Below are 21,789 nucleotides of genomic sequence, written 5' to 3'. Positions count from 1 at the left end.
GTGTGTGTGAAAGTAAAAGAGAAAGGAAGCGTGGTGTGACCTCATCCACCACTTCTTTGCTTTCCCCATATATTCCACTAGGACCAGTGTCACCCATGAGCAGGAAAAAGCATCCCTGGCCCCTTATTATGCATGCACCCGGCTGACATGAGTGCAAACCTGGGACACTTGGCAGTGGCGCCCCTTGCTTCCAGGCATGGCATGATTGCCCCCATAAGCCTGCTGCATGCTTTTGGCCCCTGCCTGCAGAGGCTTCCCAAAGGAGAAGTTGCAAAACCCGGAGGTGCCCCACCCATCGGCTGAGTCACAGGGGCTGAGCATTCCGGGATTTCCCCCCCGCCCCCCCTGCTCAAAACCTTCCTATCTCTGCCTGGCCATTCATTCCTTCTGTTTGCACACAGAGGGAGCTATGGAGATCCCTTGGGTGACGCGGTTCCCGCTCCTACTGGTGGTGTCCTGGTGGTTTGGGGGCTTGCACCCCGCTGCAGGTAAAGGGAGACGGAGTTGCCAACTGTTTTCCCCTGGGGAGGCGCCTGTGCCTTTAACACTGGCAGAAATTAAGGCAAGAATGCAGCTCGCTCGGTTGACCTTTTTGCTGGGGGAAACCTGACGTGTTGAGTTCCTTAAAGGGACAAGCCTTAAAGCTACATGGACAAGGCCAGTTTTTAAGAGCTAAGAACCTCAATAACAGGTGACGTTTGGTTGCGATTTCTTATATTTCCATAGCGAAGCTGCTGTGCTTCTTAACAACTGCACGGCAAGCTGGGTTTCAATGAGGGGCATGTTTATTCTACCATGGAAGTTAGGAAATTGCTTTCTTTGTTGAATTTCTGCCTGTCCTGCAGAGAGATTAAGCACGGGAGCCCCGTGGCATGGGACAGCTGGGAGGGCAGCATATTTAGCAGATGTGCAGAGGACACTTGGGAGACTGTGATGCCAGTCTGCTGGAGTGGACTGAGGAACAGAGAGATTTGGGCATGCAACCTGAGATGGCAAAGCTAAGTATTATGGCCTGTTATGTGATCAGGGATTCTCACGGGTATGGAATGTATTTTTTGGTCTGTGTTACATCTTACATGAGAAGAGCTTGAACTCTCATGTGGTTTCATCAAAGGATTACTTGCCATTCAGAAAGGTCAGTACAGAAAGCCCCCTTATAATCGGAGATGTTTACTTAAAATATTTGCATTTCATTATTCACAGTAGTTTACAGAATTAGAATAACCTGCAGAAACTGCAACAAAATGTTGCAGTGGGGAATGCTCCTGTTCAGAATACTTCATTCCCCCTTCCAAAAAAACAAAAAACCATCAGGTTTCCTGTCCCTTCTTTCTATTCAGTGGTCAATAAGCTCCTTGGCAGGCTGTTTGGGTGAGTGCAGTTCTTTCCCTTAAGATGTTTTCCTAAAGATTTTGTGAGCATCTGAAATACTTAGGGTTTTGCCCAGGTCTGCTGAAATTTTCCTTTTGTGCTGGGTGGTGTGGTTTCTTTTGTCTATATCATAGGTAGGTGGAAAGATTTCCAGATGTTTGGGACTCTAGCTCTCAGAAGGTCTTGTCAAGTGTAGTCAGTGGTCTGGAAAACTTGGGAACTGAAGTCCCAAACATCTGGAGGTCTATGTTCTGGCCATCCCTGGTGTACAAAGGTGTCAGCCCTTACCTATGAATCAGAAGACATGAGGATCTCTAACTTAAAAAAAAATACTGACCCAAACATAGAATCATAGAATAGTAGAATTGGAAAGGGGTGGATGGCCATTGGGTCCAACTCCCTGCTCAGTACAGGATTCCCAGTTAAACCATCCCTCTCAGATGGCTGCCCAGTTGCATTTTGAATGCCTCTAGTGTGGGAAAGCCCACAACCTCCTTAGGTAATTGGTTCCATTGTCATTCTGCTCTAACAGGAAAAAAAATTCTTGATGTCTAGCTTTCTGTAACTTGAGCCCATTATTACATGTCCTACATTCTGGGATCATCGAGAAGAGATCAAGTCCTTCCTCTTTGTGACAGCCTTTCAAGTACTTGTAGGGTGTTATATCTCCCCTCAGTCTTTTCTTCTCAAGGCTAAATATGCCCAGCTCTTTCAATCCCTCCACATAGAGCTTTGTTTCCAGTCCTTGGATCATCCTTGTTGCCTTCCTCTGAACCCTTTCTAGCTGGTTCGTATCTTTCTTAAATGGGGGTGCCCAGGTGAGGCCTAACCAGTGCTGAGTAAAAGGGGAACTAGTACTTTATGAGATTTGGAAGTGATACTTCTGTTAATCCAGCCTAAGATAGCATTAACCCTTTTTGCAGCCACATCACATTGTGGACTCATATTCAGCTTGTGATCTACAACAATTGCAAGATCCTTCTCACATGCAGTATTGTTGAGCCAAGTATTCCCCATCTTGTGAGGATGCATTTGGTTTCTTTTTCCTAGGTTCACAACTTGGCATTTGTCCCTATTGAATTTCATTTTGTTTTCAGCCCAGTGCTCCATCCTATCAACTTCACCTTGAATCTTATCTCTATCTTTCAGGGTATTAGCTATCTCACCCAGTTTTGTGTCCTTTGCAAATCTGATAATCATACCCTGGACTTCCTCATCCCAATCATTAATGAAAATGCTGAAGAGCACTGGGCCCAGAACTGAACCTTGCAATATCCCACTTGTTACCTCTCCCCAGCTGGAGAAGGAGCCATTAATGAGCACTCTTTCAGTCTGATTCTGTATCCAGCTTTGGATCCACCTGATAGTTGTTCCATGTAGCCCATTTTTTGCTAGTTTGCTAATCGTGATATCATGGGGCACTTTGTCAAAAGCTTTGCTGAAGTCAAGATATATTATGTCCACAGCATTCCCACAGTCCACCAAGGAGATTGCCCAATCAGAAGAAAAAATGAAATCAGATTAGTCTGGCAGGATTTGTTCTTGAGAAATCCATGTTGGCTTCTAGTAATCATGCATTGTTTTTAAGGTGTTTGCAGACTGACTGCTTTATAATCTGCTCCAGAATTTTCCCAGGGATTGATATCAGACTGACTGATCTGTAGTTCCTAGGTTCTTCTTTTTCTTCTTGAAAGATAGGGACTTTAGTCCTTCTCCAGTTATCTTCCATCCTGCAAGATATCAGACAGTGGTTCCTAGAGTTCTTCTGCTAGCTCCTTTATGATTCTCAGGCCCTGGAGATTTGAACTCATTCAGTGCAACTAGAAGATTCTTGATCATTTGCCTATCAATCTTGAGCTGGCAACCTGCTCCATCAGCTTGTACTTCCCCTTCTTCAGGAAGGTCATAGACCTTCTTTGGGATAAGACTGAGTAAAAGTAGGAATTTAGTGTTTCTGCCTTTTCTCTGTCATCTGTTATCATTTTACCATCCACAGTGAGTAATTGAACTCCCATTTCTTTTCTCTGTTTGAAGAAGCTTTTTTTTTTTCTTTTTTTGCTTTTAGCATCCCTCACTAGCCTCAGTTCATTCCTAGCTTTAGTCTTCCTGATCCCTTCCCTGTAATTCTGTGCTACCTGCCCATATTCTTCCCTTGTAGTCTGGCCTTCCTTCCGCTTCCTTCCATGTCCATTTTTGTTTTCAGATCATCTCTACACTTTTTGTGAAGCCATGCGGGCTTCATCTGTTGTCTTCTACCCCCTTTCCTTGTTGGAATTGTTTGTAATTGTGCCTTTAGATTTTGCTTTTTTAAAAACTTACCACCCTTCTTGCCATTAGGGTCACTTGCCATGGGACTTTACTGATCATTGTTCTGAATTTATTAAAATCGGCTTTCTTGAAGTCCAGGGTATACGTTTGGCTACATTTGGCTTTTGCTTCCTTTAGAATCAAGAATTCAAGTATGGCGTGGTTACTTTCCCCCAGTTCCTGTAGCTGCTACTTTTTCTACTAGGTCTTCTCTAACTGTTCCTCTTGTTCCTTCCTCCATTTTCTGTTGGAGAAAATGATCAGCAACACATCTGAGGAATCTCTCAGAGAGGCCATGTTTGCAAGAATTGCTCTTCCAACAGATATCAGGGAAACTGAAGTCTGACTCTCAAAAGCCAGCTAAAACAACCATACAAAGGGGGCTGCCTGTCTTCAGAAGCTAGCAGAAAGGAGAGAATACAAAGGGTCTGTGGGATTGTGGTTGCTGCAAAGGAGGGCGAGTTTTGCAGAGACTAATCCAGTTCCCAACTCATTTGTATGGAGTGGGATAGTTGAAGAATTGTTGCATTCTTCATTTCCATGCATAATATAATGGATGCTTAGCATGGATTGTAATCTAAATATTAGGAATGCCTCCTAGCTGAAAGTGTTCTGTGGTCAGATTTGCAAATAATCAAAGTTCTGCCAGGTGGACATAGGTAGGTCACCACTGATACTTGCCCTGGGCTTTCCTTTCAGACAAAGGGCCACCCAGCACTCTGAGGAATGCAGGGCTATGGCTGCCATTGAAAATTCCCAAAATATACCAGAGCAACATTATGCCAGGGAGAATGGTGGCATCCCAGTCACCTGCTGCTGCTGCTGCTGCTCTTGAATGCGATTGATGCCCCCTCCCAAGAAGCCCACCCTAACCCACCAATGGAAGCAAACTTCCTATGTTCTAACCATTGGACCATCCAGTCCATTGGTCCATCCATCCAGCCCATTGGCCACTGCATTGGTAGTGACTGGCAGCAGTTCCCTACTTTTCAGGGGTGCCCCTTGCTTCAAAGCATGTCATCTCTGCCTCCCTACCCCCAAACCCTGCGCTCTGTCACCAAGCTGCAGACCCTCCCAAAGGGACACTAAAGCACACTTTCTCAGACACCTCTTGAAGCTGCAGCCAACCCTGGCAGGATGGGGGATAAGGTGGAAAAGCCCCCATGCCACAGTCTCCCATGTCATCAGGACGTTCCAGTATAGCTCAGACCTTTATGTTTGTGAAGCAACAGCCAACCTGAACAGCTGGCTCCTTAAAACAGTGGTGGACCATTTGTAGCCCTGTAGATGTTTGGACCTACAATTCCCATTATCCTTCACCCTAGACTAGGCAGATTAAGGCTGACTGGCATCAGAGTCCAAAACATCTGCAGGCCCAAAGCTGCCACAATTGAAGAGCAGGCAGTAATCTCTGCTTCTACACCATGCAAAAGCGCACTTTCCATGACTGTCCTGCTGTTAAGTAGAAGAAAGCCGTCCCCTCCAACGGTGGGTAGCTGGGCAAATACGGAGCAGCCATTGGTCATGAACTCACTGCCTACCCCGCTCTTTTGGAGCAGATGATTGTGCACTCCATACACCCTGCCCAGAATCAAGTAAGATTCAGCTGCTGATCTGGTCGGCTTTGGTATGTTTCTCCTCAGCAGCGAACTCTCTTGGCACTGTCCCCTGTGTGTTTCTCTATATCAGCCCTTTATTAAAAAAAGAGGTCTGCCCAGCCCCGTTTCTTCCTTTTCCTGCAAGAAAAACTTGTGACTGGCAAGCTGCTGCAGGATGCTGGAAGGGGGCAAGATACAGGAAATTTCCTCCTCTCTTTTGAATGCAAACATCTCGATAAAATAGACACTCCAACTTGTGCCTCCTGAGTGGGGGTTTGCTGCTTTGGGGCAAAGAGATACGAAGTCTGGTGTTGCATAAAAAGGGGGCTTCTCCCCCAGGAAGTGGTGCGTGTGTGTACAGAAGGGAATACCCGTCTTTCCGCTTGTGGCTGGCTGGGTCTCAGCTGGGTTCTTTGTTTCAGAGGCAGAGAATGTTCTGTGCTACGCAACATTTGATCGGACCACAGGAACCTGCAATGACCTGCTGGGTGATGGAGCAACAGCAGAGGAATGCTGTCTAAATCATCAGTATGGTTTCCGGCTGAACACAGATGCGCCGTGCCAGTCCTGCGGGTGAGCGACGCACCGCCTTGATCTTGCTGACTGCTGCACCTCTCCTCCACTCAGTGACCAATCCAGTTCTTGCTTGATAACCTCTGATATTGTTCTGTCTTTGCCCACCATTACCCTGCCATCTACTTTCAAAAATCATAGTAAATTATGAATTGGTGTGGAGGCATTAATGATTTCCAGCTATGTGCCATGAGGTTACTTTTGACTTTTTGACTTCATGCAGACAGACCTGGTTTGCATGTAGCAACAACCCAGAGAATGGGTTGTGCACAGGTTATTTTGAATCATGGATTGTTTTTATGCACAAACCTGCACTTTGGTTTAAGTGGTTATTTTTAACCACAAACAACCCTGGAGGAGAGACTATGCTTTGTTGTTTAGTTGTGAACTCTGGGATTTCCTAGTTAAAAACCTACTTAAACCATAATGCAGGGTTCACATTGAATAACAACTCATAGTTCAACAGCAAGCTATACTCAACCCATTCACTGAGTTGTCATTATATGCAAACCAGGTCAAAGTGGCTATAACATCAACTTAGCTTTTTAAACTTTTCTCTCCCACTCCTCTGCCCTACCACTTGTTTTTACTCAACATCCAACCTAATGGAAGATTTCTGCAGAACTCCAAAATGTACCCATTATTTTCTGACATGTTGGTAGGTCCTAATAAAGGGATTGCTGTGGTGTGAATTTTGGAATGTTGCTCATAGGAATATGTACATGTTTGCGCATTAATTTAAAAGAAGCCGTTGGATATGCAAACCCCAAGGTGATGGCTTATGAATTGCCAGACTTAGCCAAATGCCCTTCTTGTATCCAGATGGGCAACTTGTAGCCCTCCAGATGTTCACCCCTACAATTCCCATCAACCTTAACCAGGCATTCATGAGGGAAAACACAAATTGTAGGCAGGCAGGTGTAAATTGAAAATCACCTGGAAGCAGGCGGGTTGCCCACCCTTGAACGAACACACTTGAAATCACCTTAGCATAAATTCATTTTTCACCTAGCATTTTCCCATTTTGGCAGGGGGTAAGGTGGGTCTATGGAGAATTTCCATGGGGAAATTTATTAATCCCTATGGAAGGGAAGCACACCTCCCTCTCTGCTGTCCCTTTGACTCACCTCCCTTTTGCTGTCCCTTCCCACAGTGCAGCTTCATGGAGTGAATGGACCCCATGGAGTCCCTGCTCTGTTTCTTGCACGGAAGGGGTCCAGCAGCGCAAACGGATCTGCCACGGCTGGTCCAGTGGCAGCTGTGAGGAGCACGCAAAGGAATGGCAGATGCAGCCCTGCTCTCAGAAGGGCTGTTGTCCTGGTAAGTACCTGGCTGTGCTGTACCATTCTGTGCCTTGGACTTCATGGATGTCACAGTGATTGCTTTGCCCTTGATGTGAACCTGATTCCCAGTTGGCTTTGGGCTTGGCAAGCATTCAGTCAAGCTGCCTACTAGGTCAGGAGCTGGTCTTGCCTGTTCCCCCATTCTGCATGAAGTGGATCACCCCATTTTGTATTTTTACTTTTGTCTTTCCTTTTTTATTTTTCATTTAAAAATACAAAATACAGTACTAAATACATCAGTGCAAAAATAAAAATACATCTGAATTAAAGAAAAAAGAACAACACAAAATTTTAAAAGCGCAACTAGTGCACCCCTCCACTGGGACCTTGGCTACATAGTAATTATTCATTCATCTCTACATAGTCATTCATTCATTCATTCATTCATTCATTCATTCATTTTCTTCTTCTTTCTTACTACTTCTTCCAAATTCCTGCCCTTTCAGGAATACCTCCTTCCATCCAAAATTGCATTGAATCATTCAAGGATTTAATAGCCTTCCCTTTTATTAATATGTGTTCAGTAAACAAGCCCCAAATATCATCAAAATCCTTCTTATTTGTCAACCTTTTTTTCACCTTTTTCTTTCCAAGGAGCCACACTTTTGTCTGGTGTCACGGAAGTTAGCTGGTCAGTGCTATTCACAACTGGCAATTGCAGAACTTTTCATTATTTCTTTTCATAGCTCAGCTCTGTAAGGAAGAAGGTACACATGCAGGTATTTCCAGGGCATGGCTCTACAGATCCTATGCCTGTCTTTGGTCTTAGCAGGTGCAGAGTGATGTCTTCTTCCCTTGGCAGAAACTAGATTCTAAGGCTACAGTCTTGTACCTGCATATTATTAATCAAAATGTTTGTGTAATAGAAGTGTTAACCTGGTGCTGAAAAGATTGTAAAAGGGAGGTCTCTGCAAAGCTGGAGTGCCACCACGAAAAAAGCCGTCTTTGGGGATAAATTGCCCCCTTCTGCTAGCCAAAGCGGATGTAGTCCAAAACATCTGGAGAGCACCAGGTTGAGGAAGGCTGGAGTAGGGTGTCAATGGAAGATCTTCTGATGATTGATATGGTCTGGCTGATAGGAAGGGAAGGAGTGCTCTTCCAGGCATTTGCATCCCAGGCTCTTGGGGCTATAACAGTAAATGTCAGCATGAATTGGGCTTCTGGTCTCTTGCATCTGGTTTAGCAGCATTGTATGCTCCCTTCTCTGAATTCCTTTTTGTTTGTGACTCATATAAATGAGATATGGCCCACAGCTCCCAATGGTGGGGGTGCTTGGTTCTGCTGAGAGGAGCCTGAAGGCCAAAACTGCCCGATGGCATCACATTCAGTCAACTGTAGAACAAAACTGACTTAGCACAGAAATTAATCTCTCCTTTTGCTCACAATACTTGGGATTCCCAAGCTCTCATTAAGCTAAATGCTCAGTATCTCAGTTCTCTGATTGCAGTTGTATCTGCATATCCAATCTTCTCTGATTTCCAGTTGCTGCAGATTCTTGTAATGGATGAATTTCTGACTGCTCCAGCCCACATTACTTTGATTTTAATATATGAGCCAAATCTTTAGCTTTCACCTTTACTAATAACCACAGTTCTCCATCTTTTGAAAATAAGAACCAGCTCCTTGGGTTTCATGTTCAGGAAATAGCTCTCTCTCTCTCTCTTTTGATGAAGTACCAGCATATTGTGTAAAGTCAGGCAATATCCAAACACACTCGTGTGATCATATTATTGACTAATATGGCTCACTGATTACACCAACCAAGAAGGTTAGGCCTCCTCATTGGGGTCACAATACTGACACACACATGAAAATGCAGTCTGCACAAAAACTCCCAGTTACAGAGCTTGGTGTAGCACTAAGGTTTGGGGAGTGTACGTTGCTTGCGCCAGGGAAGACTGACTTTGGGCGGAGAATTTAAGCTTGTGGACAGAGGTTGTCCTGGGCTGGCAGCTCAGAGGAATCCCTTAATGCTGGTGGTTTTGGGAAGCAGAGAGAGAAGAACAATCAGCCATGGGGTCTGTGTTTGTGTACAGCCTTAAGATGGAGACTGTGAGGAGGCTTCTTGCCCTAGAGAGGTGGTGGCCTCTCCCACACTAGAGAATCCAAAAAGAAACTGGACAGCCATCTGAGTGGGATGGTATAATGTGGTGTCCTGCAACAGCAGGGGGTTGGACTTGATGGCCTTAATGGCCCCTTCCAACTCTACTATTCTATGATAGGAGTGAGCAACTTGTGGCCCTCCGACAGTTTTGGCTTACAGCTCCCATCCACCGCAGCCAGCACAGCCAATGGTGAGGGATGGTTGGAGCTGCAGGGAGAAGCAGCTGAAAGGCTACAGATGGCCCACCTCTGCTCTGCTAAGAGGATTTCAGCATTTACTTGGAACCCTTCCAAGTGCTGCTGGGAAGAAGAAACGAGCCATAGCAGGTCCCCCAATTCTGAAAAAAGCAATGCTATTTGCTCAAGGTTGTTCAGTCCTTGAGTGAAGTACACAGATTTCTTGGTAGTAGAAGCAGAAGTAGCAAGAAATAAGGCAGTATTTGATATTAATAAAAGTGGAGATAATTCTAGATAGTGTGCCAGGAAAGAAAAAGGCAGTGGAAGCTAAATGGGCTAGTTTTCCCTTACTGGTGTGCAGAGGATGGTCCATAGGGCACATGCACCCTCCTGTCGCTCCTCATGTTCAGATTATTGTTATTGTTGTTATTATAGGATGGAAAATGGCATCTGTAATGCCCCTGGAGCCCCCAGAGGATCAAACGTTAGTTGTATAGATGCCGTTTAATTTTTTAGATTTTTATTTACCAGCTCCCACAAGGAGGGTGCAGCCTGTGGGGCAGACATTCCTGGGGCAAAAGTGGTTCTCAGACCTCCTGGAGTTGCACAACCCCCTTTTCAGCTAGTGGTTGGAAAGTCCCCACTCCAGGTGGTGTAAGAGCATGTTTTGGATGGGAGAAGTTGCATTGTAGGGTGACTCTCCTTCTGTCCAGCCAAGGGTGTGGGGCTGATATAAGGAGTTGGTGCAAATCAGAGAAGCAATTCTGGACAGGTGGCTGACAGGGAGCCACACTGCCCCTGTGCCCTGAGCTGAAGGTGCCTGGAGATGCGTTCCGGCTGTTTGACCTGAAGCAGTAGCGTTGCTGTCTGCTCAGAGACTTCATGCTGTGCGCCTCCACTTATCCTCCATTGAGGCATTTGTTGAAAACTGCCCTGAGAGCTTCACTTACTGAACAGGATACAAAGAAAATAAATAATACGCTACAATAACCAAGTGTTTCCAGAAGCCCTATTCTTAAAGGCATAGCTGCAGTGGCCAGTGGGAAAGTTGGCAACCCTGCCTCTGTGACCCATGGATATGGACCCATCCTCTGAATGGATTTTGCTTTTTGGTGCAACCACCCTGGACTAGGTGCAATCAGGGGAGTTAGAACTAGGGTAGACTGGCTCCCCACATCTTCATTTTAATGTGTGGTTTTATGATTCCAGTCCATGTTTGAAATTATGAGCATATAATGTGAGATGTTATCTAATTACTTTCTTTTCCTCTTGCATATCCCCTTCAGAAATCACCTCATGAGGAAATGGCTTCTGTGCATTCCTGAGAGGGTGTGGAATGATTCATGTCCTGTCATGGGGTCTGGGGATTTCCCACAGGCCTGTCTGTTAACACCAGCCTTTCTCATCCTGCAGTTCAGGGAGGCTGGTCTGAATGGGGAGCCTGGTCTCCTTGCTCAGTGACCTGCCTCAAAGGGGTACAGACGAGGAAGAGAACCTGCACCAATCCAGCACCGAGCTGCGGGGGGAGCTGCAACGGACCCAGCACAGAAACACAGCCGTGTGACACGCGTCAGATTTGCCCAAGTAAGTCCAGGCGGCAAGAGGAGTGTCAGAATTGCTGGGTGGGAGAATGGCTTGATGGAACAAGACCTTAGGGAAGGAGGAACTGGAGGACACAGAGAGGTAGTAGAGGAATACATTGCAGCTTTAGTTGATTGATAGACTGATAAGTGCCTGAGAATGCAAAATAAGGGTATGCCCTTTTTAAGAGACTGCAGTACTGCAGTGTGGAATGACAATTTTAAATCAGTATTTCCTTCTTACAAGGAGAAGTGGCTTTACTTCATTGCATGTTAAGTTCTTGTATTTTCTCTGTTGCCCAACATAAAAGGCCTCTGAGAACAGAGGAGTGAGAGGGGAAGGTGGTTGGATGGGGAGTCCATTATGGGAAAAGCGGATGGCCTAGCAGTGCTGCAGATGGATGGAGCCACAATGGAAGGGAGGTGCTGTGAGCGGACGGAGCGATCTCCTTGGAATGAATGGGGATGAGCATGACCGAAGCAGACTGTGCCTGCCCTCTTGCCTCCCACCCCCTTTCCATTGACCCCTTTCTCCTTTTCTCATGCAGCCCATGGAAACTGGGGGAACTGGGGGAACTGGGGGCCCTGCTCTGCAACCTGCACCCCTGAAAGTGGCAGCCAGAAGCCCCGCCAGCAGCGGCAGCGCCAGTGCAACAACCCACAGCCTTCTGTTTCCCCTCGGGGCAACCCATGCCCAGGGTCTGACCGGGAGTACCAGAACTGTGCAGGACTGCCCTTCTGCCCAAGTAAGCAGCCCCCAGAGAATGAACTCTGCTTCTCTGCTAGCAAGCCGTGGCCGCCACTGACTCTGCTCTCACAAGGGCAATGGGTTGGGGCTCCGTTTCTTGCAGGGCCAGCCTTACTGTTCAGCAGGGCGAAGCCAGCATCTCTGATGCTGGGGTGGCAGCAAACTTGGGGCGGGGCGTGGGGGGGAGACCTGTGCCGCCTCTGCTCACCTGCTGCCTTTGGGTGCCATGGCTCATGGTCTGCACTGGAAGGCGGAGTCCTCTTTTGAGCCTGTTGGGTTTTGTGCACAGGGGAGGCGGGAGGGGACTTCAGGCAGGGAAATATCTTGGGCTGGCCCTGATTCCCTGCCATTTTTAATCAGGTGGGTGACAACCTCAAAGAGAAAACTGCCAGAGACCCCATTTACTGAGGTCCAAGACTGGCTCAGTCCGCAACAGACAGCCCTGTGAAGTTCCCAGTCAAACGCCACTACTGACACCAGAGGATTTAGTTCTGTGCCACAATGGTCAAGCAGCCTGGTGCCCTCTCATTGTCCCTGGTGGTTGGAGTGGATGGGATTTGTAGTCCTAAACACATCATTCCCAACCCCTGGCCATCCTGGCTGGGAAGGGGCTCTATGGCAGCCTTCCCCAGCCTTGCACCTCCTAGACACATTTGGACTACAACACCCAGAATCCCCAGTCAATGGTCCTGATGGCTGGGAATTCTGGGAATTGTAGTCCAAATGCCTCTGAAGGCCACCAGGTTGGGGAAGTCTGCTCTACAGCATCTGGAGGGCACCAGGTTGTTGGTAGCTGAGCAGGCAGCTGCCCCTTTTCATACCTGGGGGAGGCCTTCAGGGCCCTTCCTTTGAGCCCCCCAGTTTAAGCACATGGTCCGGTGGCCCCAAGGGTCTCTAAGCATCCACTCATTCTGTGCTTCCTTGCTCGGCATTTTTTCCCACAGGTGATGGCAGCTGGGGTAGCTGGAGATCTGTTAGCCCCTGCTCAGTGAGCTGCGGGGTTGGCCGGGTGACGGAGAACCGTCTGTGCGACAACCCTGCACCTCGGCATGGAGGGAAGAGCTGCCCGGGGTCAAACACCCGCATGTCCATCTGCAAGACTGACAAGCCCTGCCCAGGTAGTAAGGAATGAGTTGGGGGCATGTGGGGAACTCCTGGGAAACAGGGCTTGGAGGCGGATACGGGGCTCAATCAGGGGAGTTATGTATAGCCCACCGGGCCATTGGTTGCCATGTCTGGAGCAGATGGGATTTGCAGGCCTGAGTCAGAAACAGAGTGAGTCAGAAGGGTCCTCCTGAGCCATCTAGTCTGACCCCAGGCTCTGCTCATGAAACACCATCATCCTAGACTATTGGCTAGGCCAGCTGGTGCTTATGGACATTGTAGTCAATCATTTCATGCTATTGCATTTCTGTGCAGCCCAATAACTGAAACTGCCTTGGCAGTTTACAAAGATAATAGTCTTAAAATATGTTATATAGTTATACTTCCATATACACATATAACCATACCCCCCTACACAGAGGGAGAGAGGGAGCAGGGGGGGAGGGAGATCCTTATAAACAATTATAAAGAATCAATAGCAAGAACAATTCAGGACCTGATTCAGACCTCATCATATGTTCCTGAGAGTTGCCTGAGAGAAGGAGGAGGTTTCAACCTGGCACCAAAAAGAGGACAACACTGGCAAGGCGACCTCATTCCATAATTGGGGGGCCCCACTGAGAAGGCCTTCTCCCTCACTGCTGTTTGCAGGAGGATCTTAGATTATGATTGTAGCGTGTGGTAGGTTCAAGCCAGCAGAAGTACTCCATCAGGTACTGCAGTCCTGAGCCATCTAGAGCTCAATCGGTGAAAAAGAGCATGTTGAATTGGGCTTGGAAACATACAAGTCACCAGTGCAAATGAGTGCTCTGATGACAATGTCCACTGAGCACTGTGTGGACTGATGGGAGTTGTAGGCCAAACTCTCCGGAGGGCTGCATGTTCTCCGCAGCTGAATGAAGTGCTGGAGGGCTGGTGCTCAAGGGGTTGGATTTCTGTACCACCAGCACCAGGCAAGACTGCCTCTGCCTCTGCCTCTATCCTTTTCTGGACAGACCTGCGCATGGCTCTTGTGTTTTGAAGGAAAAGCCATGGTGCCAGGTCCTGCCCAAGAAGGGGTTCCCCCCAACAATTTCCAATTTGTACCTCCCCTAGTGATTTTTTTTCCTCCCAGAGGAAGTCTTTGCCACAGGCAGTGCCTTTGAGCATCAGTAGCCACCAGGGTAGGGAGCATTTGTTTTGAAATGCTAAACCCGTGTGATGTAAGTTTGTCAGGTGTGAAAGCAGAGCATGAGGGAAAATTGCCTAAAATGCTGCTATTTCCAAGGGCTGAATCCACCTTAATGCTGCAGTCTTACGCACACTTCCCTGGGAGTAAGCACTGTTGAACACAGTGGGACTTACTCCTGAGTTATGGCCAAAGTTATGGCCAAACATATAGTTATGTTTTAGTCTGAGGGCAAGGGCAAATGGTAGCCCTCCATTGGCTTGCAACTTCTCCCAGTCCCGGGCAGTGCAGTCAATGGTGAGGGCAGATCACAATTGGCGGCAACATCTGGAGGGCGACAGGTTGTCTGCCTCTGGCTGCCAATTGAAATCAGTAGGACCCCAACTAAACTTGGTAAACATGTCCTATGGCGATTAATGCAAATCCTGACTTGGCCCACCTGTATCCATCAAAAGTTATTTTTTAAAGTGCTGGTCATTTTCCGCTTTTTGGTTTGCTTGACTGGCAGTGTGGGGGTGGGTGACAAAGGAAGGGGGGTGGCCAAAAGGTGGGAAATAAGGGGAGTGACCCCCTCCCCACAGCCTTCCACAACCTGGGTGCCCTGCAGATGTGCCAGATTGCAACTCCAAGTATCAACACAGCTGGAGCACACCAGCTTGGGGAAGGTGGCTTTAGAGTGTTATATGCAAGAACTGTGGATTGGGGGCAAAGGCTGAAAGGAGGGGGGTATAATTTCAGTGGTTTGCAACCTCCCAAAAAGAAAAATTTGTGGCCTTAGTCCCAGGGACAGCAGTGACATCAAGATCCTCTCCTAGTGAATCTGCTCACAGGGCAGATTGCCCTCAACGGTTCTGTATCGTTGATTGCCCCTTCCTCTTTGCACTCCTTACAGTGGATGGACAGTGGACTGAGTGGAGCACTTGGAACAGCTGTGTCCGGCATGGCACAAACATCAAGCTCAACTGCGAAGAGATCTCTGGGCTTCAGTCGAGGACCAGGACGTGTGCTGGGCGGAAACATGATGGCAAGCGCTGTCCAGGAGGTTATAATGAAATGAGAAGCTGCTACAATATCCAGTGGTGCCCTTGTGAGTAACTGGGGGTAAAACAAAGAGGGCAGAACTGCTAAGCACAAGAGAAGATCTGGAAGGTTAAACTTCCGAAACACCCTTTAAGTGCTGCAAGTGGGCTTAATCAGTGACTGGATGGTTGATTTCTAGCAGCCCATTCCAAGTAGTTCTGAGATGTGGGCTTTTTGAGTCAGGTATTGTGATGGCTATCAGCCTGGATGACTTTAGGAAAAATGGATTAAGCTCTCTAGAAGACAGATATACAAAAAACTATAATTATAAGGAAGCTCCATGAACGGCAGCAATGTATCTTTGAATGCTGAAGATGAATGCAGGAGAAGGCTATTTTCTTGTGAGTGCCTAAAGGCATCTTGCTGACCACCAGTGGAAACAGAATACAAGGTATAGGTGGTTGTCTCTAGTGAAGCAATTCCTACTAAGACCAAGGTTTGTGGATTACCTGCTTTCAGAGTACTTTCCCCAAATTAACACAGTTCAGAGGACTCTCTGGAGCCTGGGAGCAGTTTTTGTGGGGCATTTGGTGCCTCAGTGACCCCTAGGGAAGTCCCTAAAGCTCACCCAGGCCTCACAGTGGTTGCTGAACCAAGCTGTTCTTCAAAAGCCTTCTCTTCTGTTGCTTTCCTTCTCAGGTGCCTCTTGAGAAAGGTTCTCTCTGGTCCCCCAAAAAGGCATAGGTTAACCCTAAGGTTATTCTAAGTACAGCACAGATAATCAAGGGGCTGGAACAACCTGGAGCAGCCAAATAATAAACAAACAAACCTCCCTATGAAGAAGGGCTACAATGCCTGAGTTTGAAAAAAGGATGAGCAAGGGAAGGCATGACACAGATGTGCAGAATTATGTCTGATGTGGAGAAATTGGATAGGGAGACTCCCCCCCCCCCACAATACTAGAAGCCAAAGGGCTCAGCCCTTGAAGCTGGTTCGTGGGAGAGTCAGGACAGCTGAAAGGGAGCCTCTTGCTAAGTCCTATTCTATATCACAAGATGTCATGATGGCCACCAGTTTGGATAATTTTAAAAAGACAAATTCGTGGGTAAGGCTATCCTGGCTACTAGCCCTGGTGGCCTCCAGTGCCTGAACCTTTCTGTTTCCTGAGTGCCAGTTGCTGGGGAACATGGGTGGGAGGGTGCTGTTGCAGTCATGCCCTATGTGTGGGATCCTGCAGGCAGCTGGCCAGCTGTTGTGTGAACAGGGATGTTGGTCTCGGTAGACCCAGCAGGGCTCTTCTTATGTCCTTAGTGACTGGCAGTAAGATTACAATATGCTGGCGTGTTTTATGTTTTTCTTAGTTTTTGCACCTCTCCTCTTTCCTTTGGCCTGCCCCCACACCCCCAGTTTGGATGTGGCCGCTGGAATTTGCCCTCAGGCCGAAAGTGGCTTCCCAGCCCTACTCATCTGCAGTCACTTTCCAAAATTTGGTGTTGCAATGGTTAAACAGGGTGCGGGGCACAAAGAGGGTTACTTGATGTATGTTGTTTCTCTCAGTGAAAGGAACCTGGACCAACTGGAGTCCCTGGAGTCTCTGTGAACCGCCATGTGGGCCGAACCCCATGAAATCTCGACAGAGGGACTGCAAGCCCACACTTCCCAACTACTCGTGAGTCTGAAATGAAGCAAGTGGGGTGGGCCTGGGAAGGGAAAGGTGGAGCTGTTGTATTCAATCCCACTTTGAAGTCACTTAGCTGCTGATTGTTTAACTGTGGCCATGAGCTGGTGATCCTGAATAGATGCTATGAGGTTGGTGTGGCAACCCAGCACAACTCAGGAGAAATCCCTTTTCCATCATCATATAAATGTTCTGAGTTTGGCCTTCCAGTCCTGGACAAGCGGGGGTTTCAATAGGAGGAAGTTCAGCATTTATACATTTATACCCTGCCTTTTCCTCCAAGGAGCCCAAAGCTGTGTGCATGATACCGCCTACCTTCATGTTATCCTCACAACAGCCCTGTGAGGTAGCTTAAGCTGAGAGTCGGCAACTGACCCAATTGCAGCTGTTAATAATGAAGCACAAGAGGCTTGCGTTCCTCTTCCTTAGCCAGAGTGGGGCAGCCCCAGCAGGGATCAGAGATTGCATGGTGGTGTGGGGTGGTGGGGTATGGAAGGGGGTATTGGAGGACAACCATGTATGCTTGCTTTGTGTTGTCCTCAGGGGAAGAAGGTAACTGGTTGCCAGAGTTGGAGTAAACCTGAGCTGCTAATGTTGTTGGCTTCTGGACCAAGGAGTCCAGGGAGAGCATTTTGCCTGTCAGCCTAAGATGGGAAGTGGCTTGGTGCAGCCCTGCAGTTCCCCTTAGTTGCAGCATGCTAGACCCTTGAGGACTAGAAACAAGTCACCCTGAGGACTAGAAATGCCATCTACTTTTATTGAAACCCTCTCATCCTGTGCCTTGAAGCTAAACTTTTCACATTGTTCTTGTTCCCAAGACAGGGAAAGCTTTACCTGTTAAAAGTTTGCCTAGCAGGTGTCACTCTGCCCAGTTCTGAGCTCTGAATAAGATTGACGCATGCTCTGGAGCCTTCATGAATAAGAGCATCATGTCTTTATCCTATAAATAGCAAATCCTAAAAACTAAGAACACTTAGCTGAACCAATGAATCAGTGTGAGGGAGAATAAGCACTTGCCCCAAGTGGCTGCAGATTCTGCCCCAGCTCTGCCAGTTTCCAGAAGTGCCCTTCAGGCTTGACTGAATCCCAAACCAGCTTGGGCTGATTTAGATAGATTCAGCAAAGGTCTGAATCAAAGCAGGGCTCTTCCAAAGAGGTCCAAATCTGTGTACTCCTGAAGATTTGTTAATAACTTGGTTTCAGAGAGTACAAGCTCTCCATATCAGGAAAACACACGGGGGAGGAGAGCAGGGAAAGGGTAGCCAGCTGTTTTAGCTTCCAGCTGCAGTAAAGTGCTCTCTAATCCCAGGGCTTTGGGGGTAGAATTCTAGTTCTGTCTCTCAGGAGCAGGAATGTTAAAAGCCTTTGTGGGATCTGGGAGGGTATAATATTACACACCTGCTTGGAAAATGCTGGAAGTTGAAATCAACCCCTTCCACAGAAAGAATGTTTTCAAATTTTACAGGTTTCTTAAATAAGACCCTTTCTTTATGTGTCATTTACATAACAATTGCTGAAATGAAACATAGGAGGATAAGCACTTTTTGTTTTCTTTTAGAAAACCTCAAATTGTAAACACTGTTCTTACACAACTGTAATGATCTGCAACCTCAGAAGGGACATTTTGCCCTGCAAATCGCATCCAGTCCTTCCAAAAAACAAAACAAAAAAACAGCTATTGTCACTAACTTGTAAAAACATCAAAATAAAATTGCCCTAAAGGAAGGGAAAGAAATGTGCACCCTCCAAGTCAACTAGGCCCTTGGTCCTGATTTTCTTTCCTTGGTTGCAGGTTGATAGTGGAAGGAGAGAATGGAAAGTTGCAAAACGTCACTTTTTGGGGGCGTCCAACACCCATGTGTGAACCCCTGGAGAACGAGAAGCTGAAGGTGGTAGAAAAAGTACCATGTCAAAATCTGCTGCCTTGTGAAGGTGAGGTGGTTGCAACGGTTATCCCTGCTCAGGAGGGGGAAAGCTTTGTACATGTGTGCAATCATTTGGAGCAGGGTCAGGGAGAGGCACGGAAACAGTGCTCTGACTTCTGGGCCTAGCCAAAAAAGTGAACTTGGGGAAGGATCCTAAGTAAGTTTGCACTGAGTACAGGAAACCAGTGGTCCTGAAGGTGGCAGGGGCTGTTGTGGCTGCAGCTGTTGACCTGCAGTGGTTGAGAGTGTGGAAATACAGCTTCTCATCCCTGAAATGACCACCTGCCTCAATGAGTTATGTCAGCCTGTCTGTCTCCTTGCTGGAAGAAGACTCAGCAGCTGTGGAGGCTGGAATGGAGGATCCCAGAAAGATTTGGGGCAATAGGGCTAAAGAACTTGTAGGGTGGCTCATAGCCCTAATCTCTGGTTCCTATTTAAAAGGTGGTGTTTTGGCTGGCAGCACATGGATGCTTATAAAGGGTGTGGTATGTGGGCATTACTCCATCCTTGCATCTTGATTGGGTGAGGCAGGGCCAAGCAGCCTCTTCTGCTCCCAGGGTCAGATTGTCCCCCTGGACAAAGACAGCAGGACAGATGTGCCCCCGCCCCCTGAAGCCTCTCCCATGATATCCAGACCTGTGGTGTACTCCTGATCTCTCTGTGCTCAGAGAAAGGGCTTGGGCAGCTGTTTGCAGAATCTGCTGCTGCAGGAGTTTGCCAAGTCCAATGCCTGCATTGGGTACCACTGGCATTCCAGATGGCCGGGTGTGCAGGGCAATCCCCTTGTAATCTCCCTTCCCTGGAGTGCGGCTTGGAGGGGGTGGGCACAGAGTAGCTTGGGGAAGTGCATGCTGGCTTAGGCCAAGCCAGAAATTTACCATCACTGGGTAAGGCCTGTTTGCTGCCAGAATTACCTGGGGTAGCCAAACTGGTGCACTCCACAGGTTTGGACTACATGTTTCTACAGTCCCTAACCATTGGCCATGCTGGCTGGGAATAATGGGAGCTGCCAGTCCATACTTCTGGAAAGCATCTGGTTGGCTACTCAGGACTAGAGAAGGGATTTACTGATAGACTTCGGTGTGAGTTTCAGAGCAGTACCACTGTTTAATAATGGCAGCAATGAAAAGGCTTCCCCCACCCCACCCTGCTTCCAAATTGGGTGGTGAGATGGAAGACTTCATAGGGAACGAAGGATTTGATGTGAAAGGACTACAAAACCAGTTCTGGGACTGAACGTGTGTTCAGAGGCACCCTTGTTCCCTAACTCCAAGAGGTTATTGCCCCCTTGTTCTGCCTTTGGTGGACCCTGGAGAAGGCTAGTAAAAACCAGGAGATCCTGCAAGCCTGACATCTGACCAAGAGTACAAGAGGTTGCATGAACCAGAGGATCTTTCATCATTTTCCTGAACTTAATTTCCTTTTTTTTACTCCAACTCTGCTTTATTTTTTCTCAGGATGATCTTGCAGAAGCAACTGCTCTGAGCATCAGAGCTGGATGCTAGAGCAGACTGAGCGTGTGAAGCTGTGCTGACTCTCATATGCTTCCAGTAACTTTGCAGTGCCTCATCACTTACTTCCTCTCATTGAAAAGATGACCCTGGAAATCAGAGGATAATCAGCCTAATACAGTGTATTGTTTGCTTTGTTATTTTTACACTGTGATGAGGATCTTAAATAACAGAAGAGAGTTTTTAATGTTTATAGTGGTTTTCCCTACCCACAGTTTATTTCTTCATTACGATTGTTGTTTTTGTATGATTGTTAATTTTGCAATGAAAATAGTGTGTAGTGTATCAAGTCAGTGTGTTCTTCTTGGAATATTTACTATTTTTTTAGCATAAGAGCAAACTCAGCTTCTGAACATTTTAAGGTGCTTGGGGAATTGGTGAACAGGGCATTGAACGCACTGAACATGTAGATTTGCTGAAAAATACTAGATTGTCAGCTTGTTGAATAGATCACAGGAGCTTGCCAACAAGGACCTAAAGCTACTCTAATCTGTACAAGCTCTCTTGGCTTGAGGTCATTCTTTGATGTCACAGAACGCTTACGAACATTCTGAGTTAAACTGGGTGGGGGAGCCTATTTATTTAGTTATTTACTTACAGAGAAACAGAGTCAGAAGGGACTTCCCAGGCCATCTAGTCTGACCCCCCCACACTCCATCCTGTTTTGACATGCTTACATCCCACCCCCTTTTTCCCCCCAAGGAATCCAAGGCAGTTTACATAATCCTCCTATCTTATCTTATCCTCACAATGACAACCCTGTGAGGTCAGTTGGGCTGGGAGTCTGGGGCTGGCTCAAAGTCACCCAGTAAGCTCCTTGGCTGAGTGGGAACTGGAACCCACATCTCCTGCATCCCAGTCTTGCACTCTTAATCAGAGACCAGCCTGGCTCCCATATGAGATGATTTTAATGCTTCATTTTGCTGCATGTCAGACCTCAAGTCCAGGAAAGAGAAAAAGCAAATAATTTTACCATCCTCCTCCTTTCTTTCCAGGGAAGGAGAGGGGAAACAGATGCTGAGGTCTCCAGCTCTAAGTTGAAAGGAAGCAAAGTTGTTCCACTCAGCTCTTCAGAAGTGGAAGAGGCATGAATTTGCATTTGTACTCTTTAGACTTTGGGTTAGCTCCAAGAGTTTCTAAACAACCTTCCCTAGCCTGGTGACTCTCAGAGAAATTAGACTACAGCTCCCATCATTCCTAGCCAGCATGGCCAGTGGAGCACAATTGTTCTTTGTTATTTTGTTCCACAAAGCTAATACAGACTTGGCCTCAGTTTCCCCACAGTACCCTGAGCTCCCCAAAAAATGCTATTGGCACAATTCTTACTGTGCACAAACAATCCAGTGCTACTTTATTGACACTTTTGAGTTACAAACAAAACAAAGACAAATATATAAAAAAGGCTCCTTTGGGGTCAAGGGAATCTCACATAGGAGGGATTGTTTTCGGTTTGGGTTTGTTAACACAGGCCTAAAGTTCCTCCTCCATCGGTTCTTGTCTCAGAGGCTACTCAAAGATTTTGCTTCTACATGTGTATTTGGTGAGCCACAATTTCCCCTTTCCCTTCTCCAGAAATCAAAACA

At 47.1% G+C, this 21,789-nt stretch overlaps 1 protein-coding gene across 1 annotated transcript; it reads left to right on the top strand.

Moving 5' to 3' along the window:
* Nucleotides 1-385: 385 nt before the first annotated feature.
* LOC123024146 (complement factor properdin) lies at nt 386-20,495 on the top strand. Its single transcript, XM_044431541.1, has 10 exons — nt 386-488; nt 5,699-5,849; nt 7,003-7,169; nt 10,886-11,056; nt 11,601-11,798; nt 12,745-12,918; nt 14,965-15,159; nt 16,650-16,761; nt 18,563-18,702; nt 20,153-20,495. Exons 1-10 carry the CDS (start codon nt 410-412, stop codon nt 20,155-20,157), a joined length of 1,392 nt encoding a protein of 463 aa, XP_044287476.1. The 5' UTR covers nt 386-409; the 3' UTR covers nt 20,158-20,495.
* The last annotated feature ends 1,294 nt before the right edge of the window (nt 20,496-21,789 follow it).

Source organism: Varanus komodoensis, unplaced genomic scaffold (genome assembly GCF_004798865.1).
Source record: "Varanus komodoensis strain SLA01 unplaced genomic scaffold, ASM479886v1 scaffold22, whole genome shotgun sequence".
Lineage (NCBI taxonomy): Eukaryota > Metazoa > Chordata > Lepidosauria > Squamata > Varanidae > Varanus > Varanus komodoensis.
The sequence above is the reverse complement of the archived record's forward strand: the minus strand, read 5'-3'. Positions and strand labels throughout refer to the sequence as shown.

Bases quoted from the DNA above. Each gene is read 5' to 3' on its own strand.
- LOC123024146 (XM_044431541.1), top strand. From the start codon at position 410: ATGGAGATCCCTTGGGTGACGCGGTTCCCGCTCCTACTGGTGGTGTCC. The intron at 5,850-7,002 runs GTGAGCGACGCA...CCCTTCCCACAG, and splicing joins GCGCCGTGCCAGTCCTGCGG to TGCAGCTTCATGGAGTGAAT. The intron at 16,762-18,562 runs GTGAGTCTGAAA...CCTTGGTTGCAG, and splicing joins CCCACACTTCCCAACTACTC to GTTGATAGTGGAAGGAGAGA.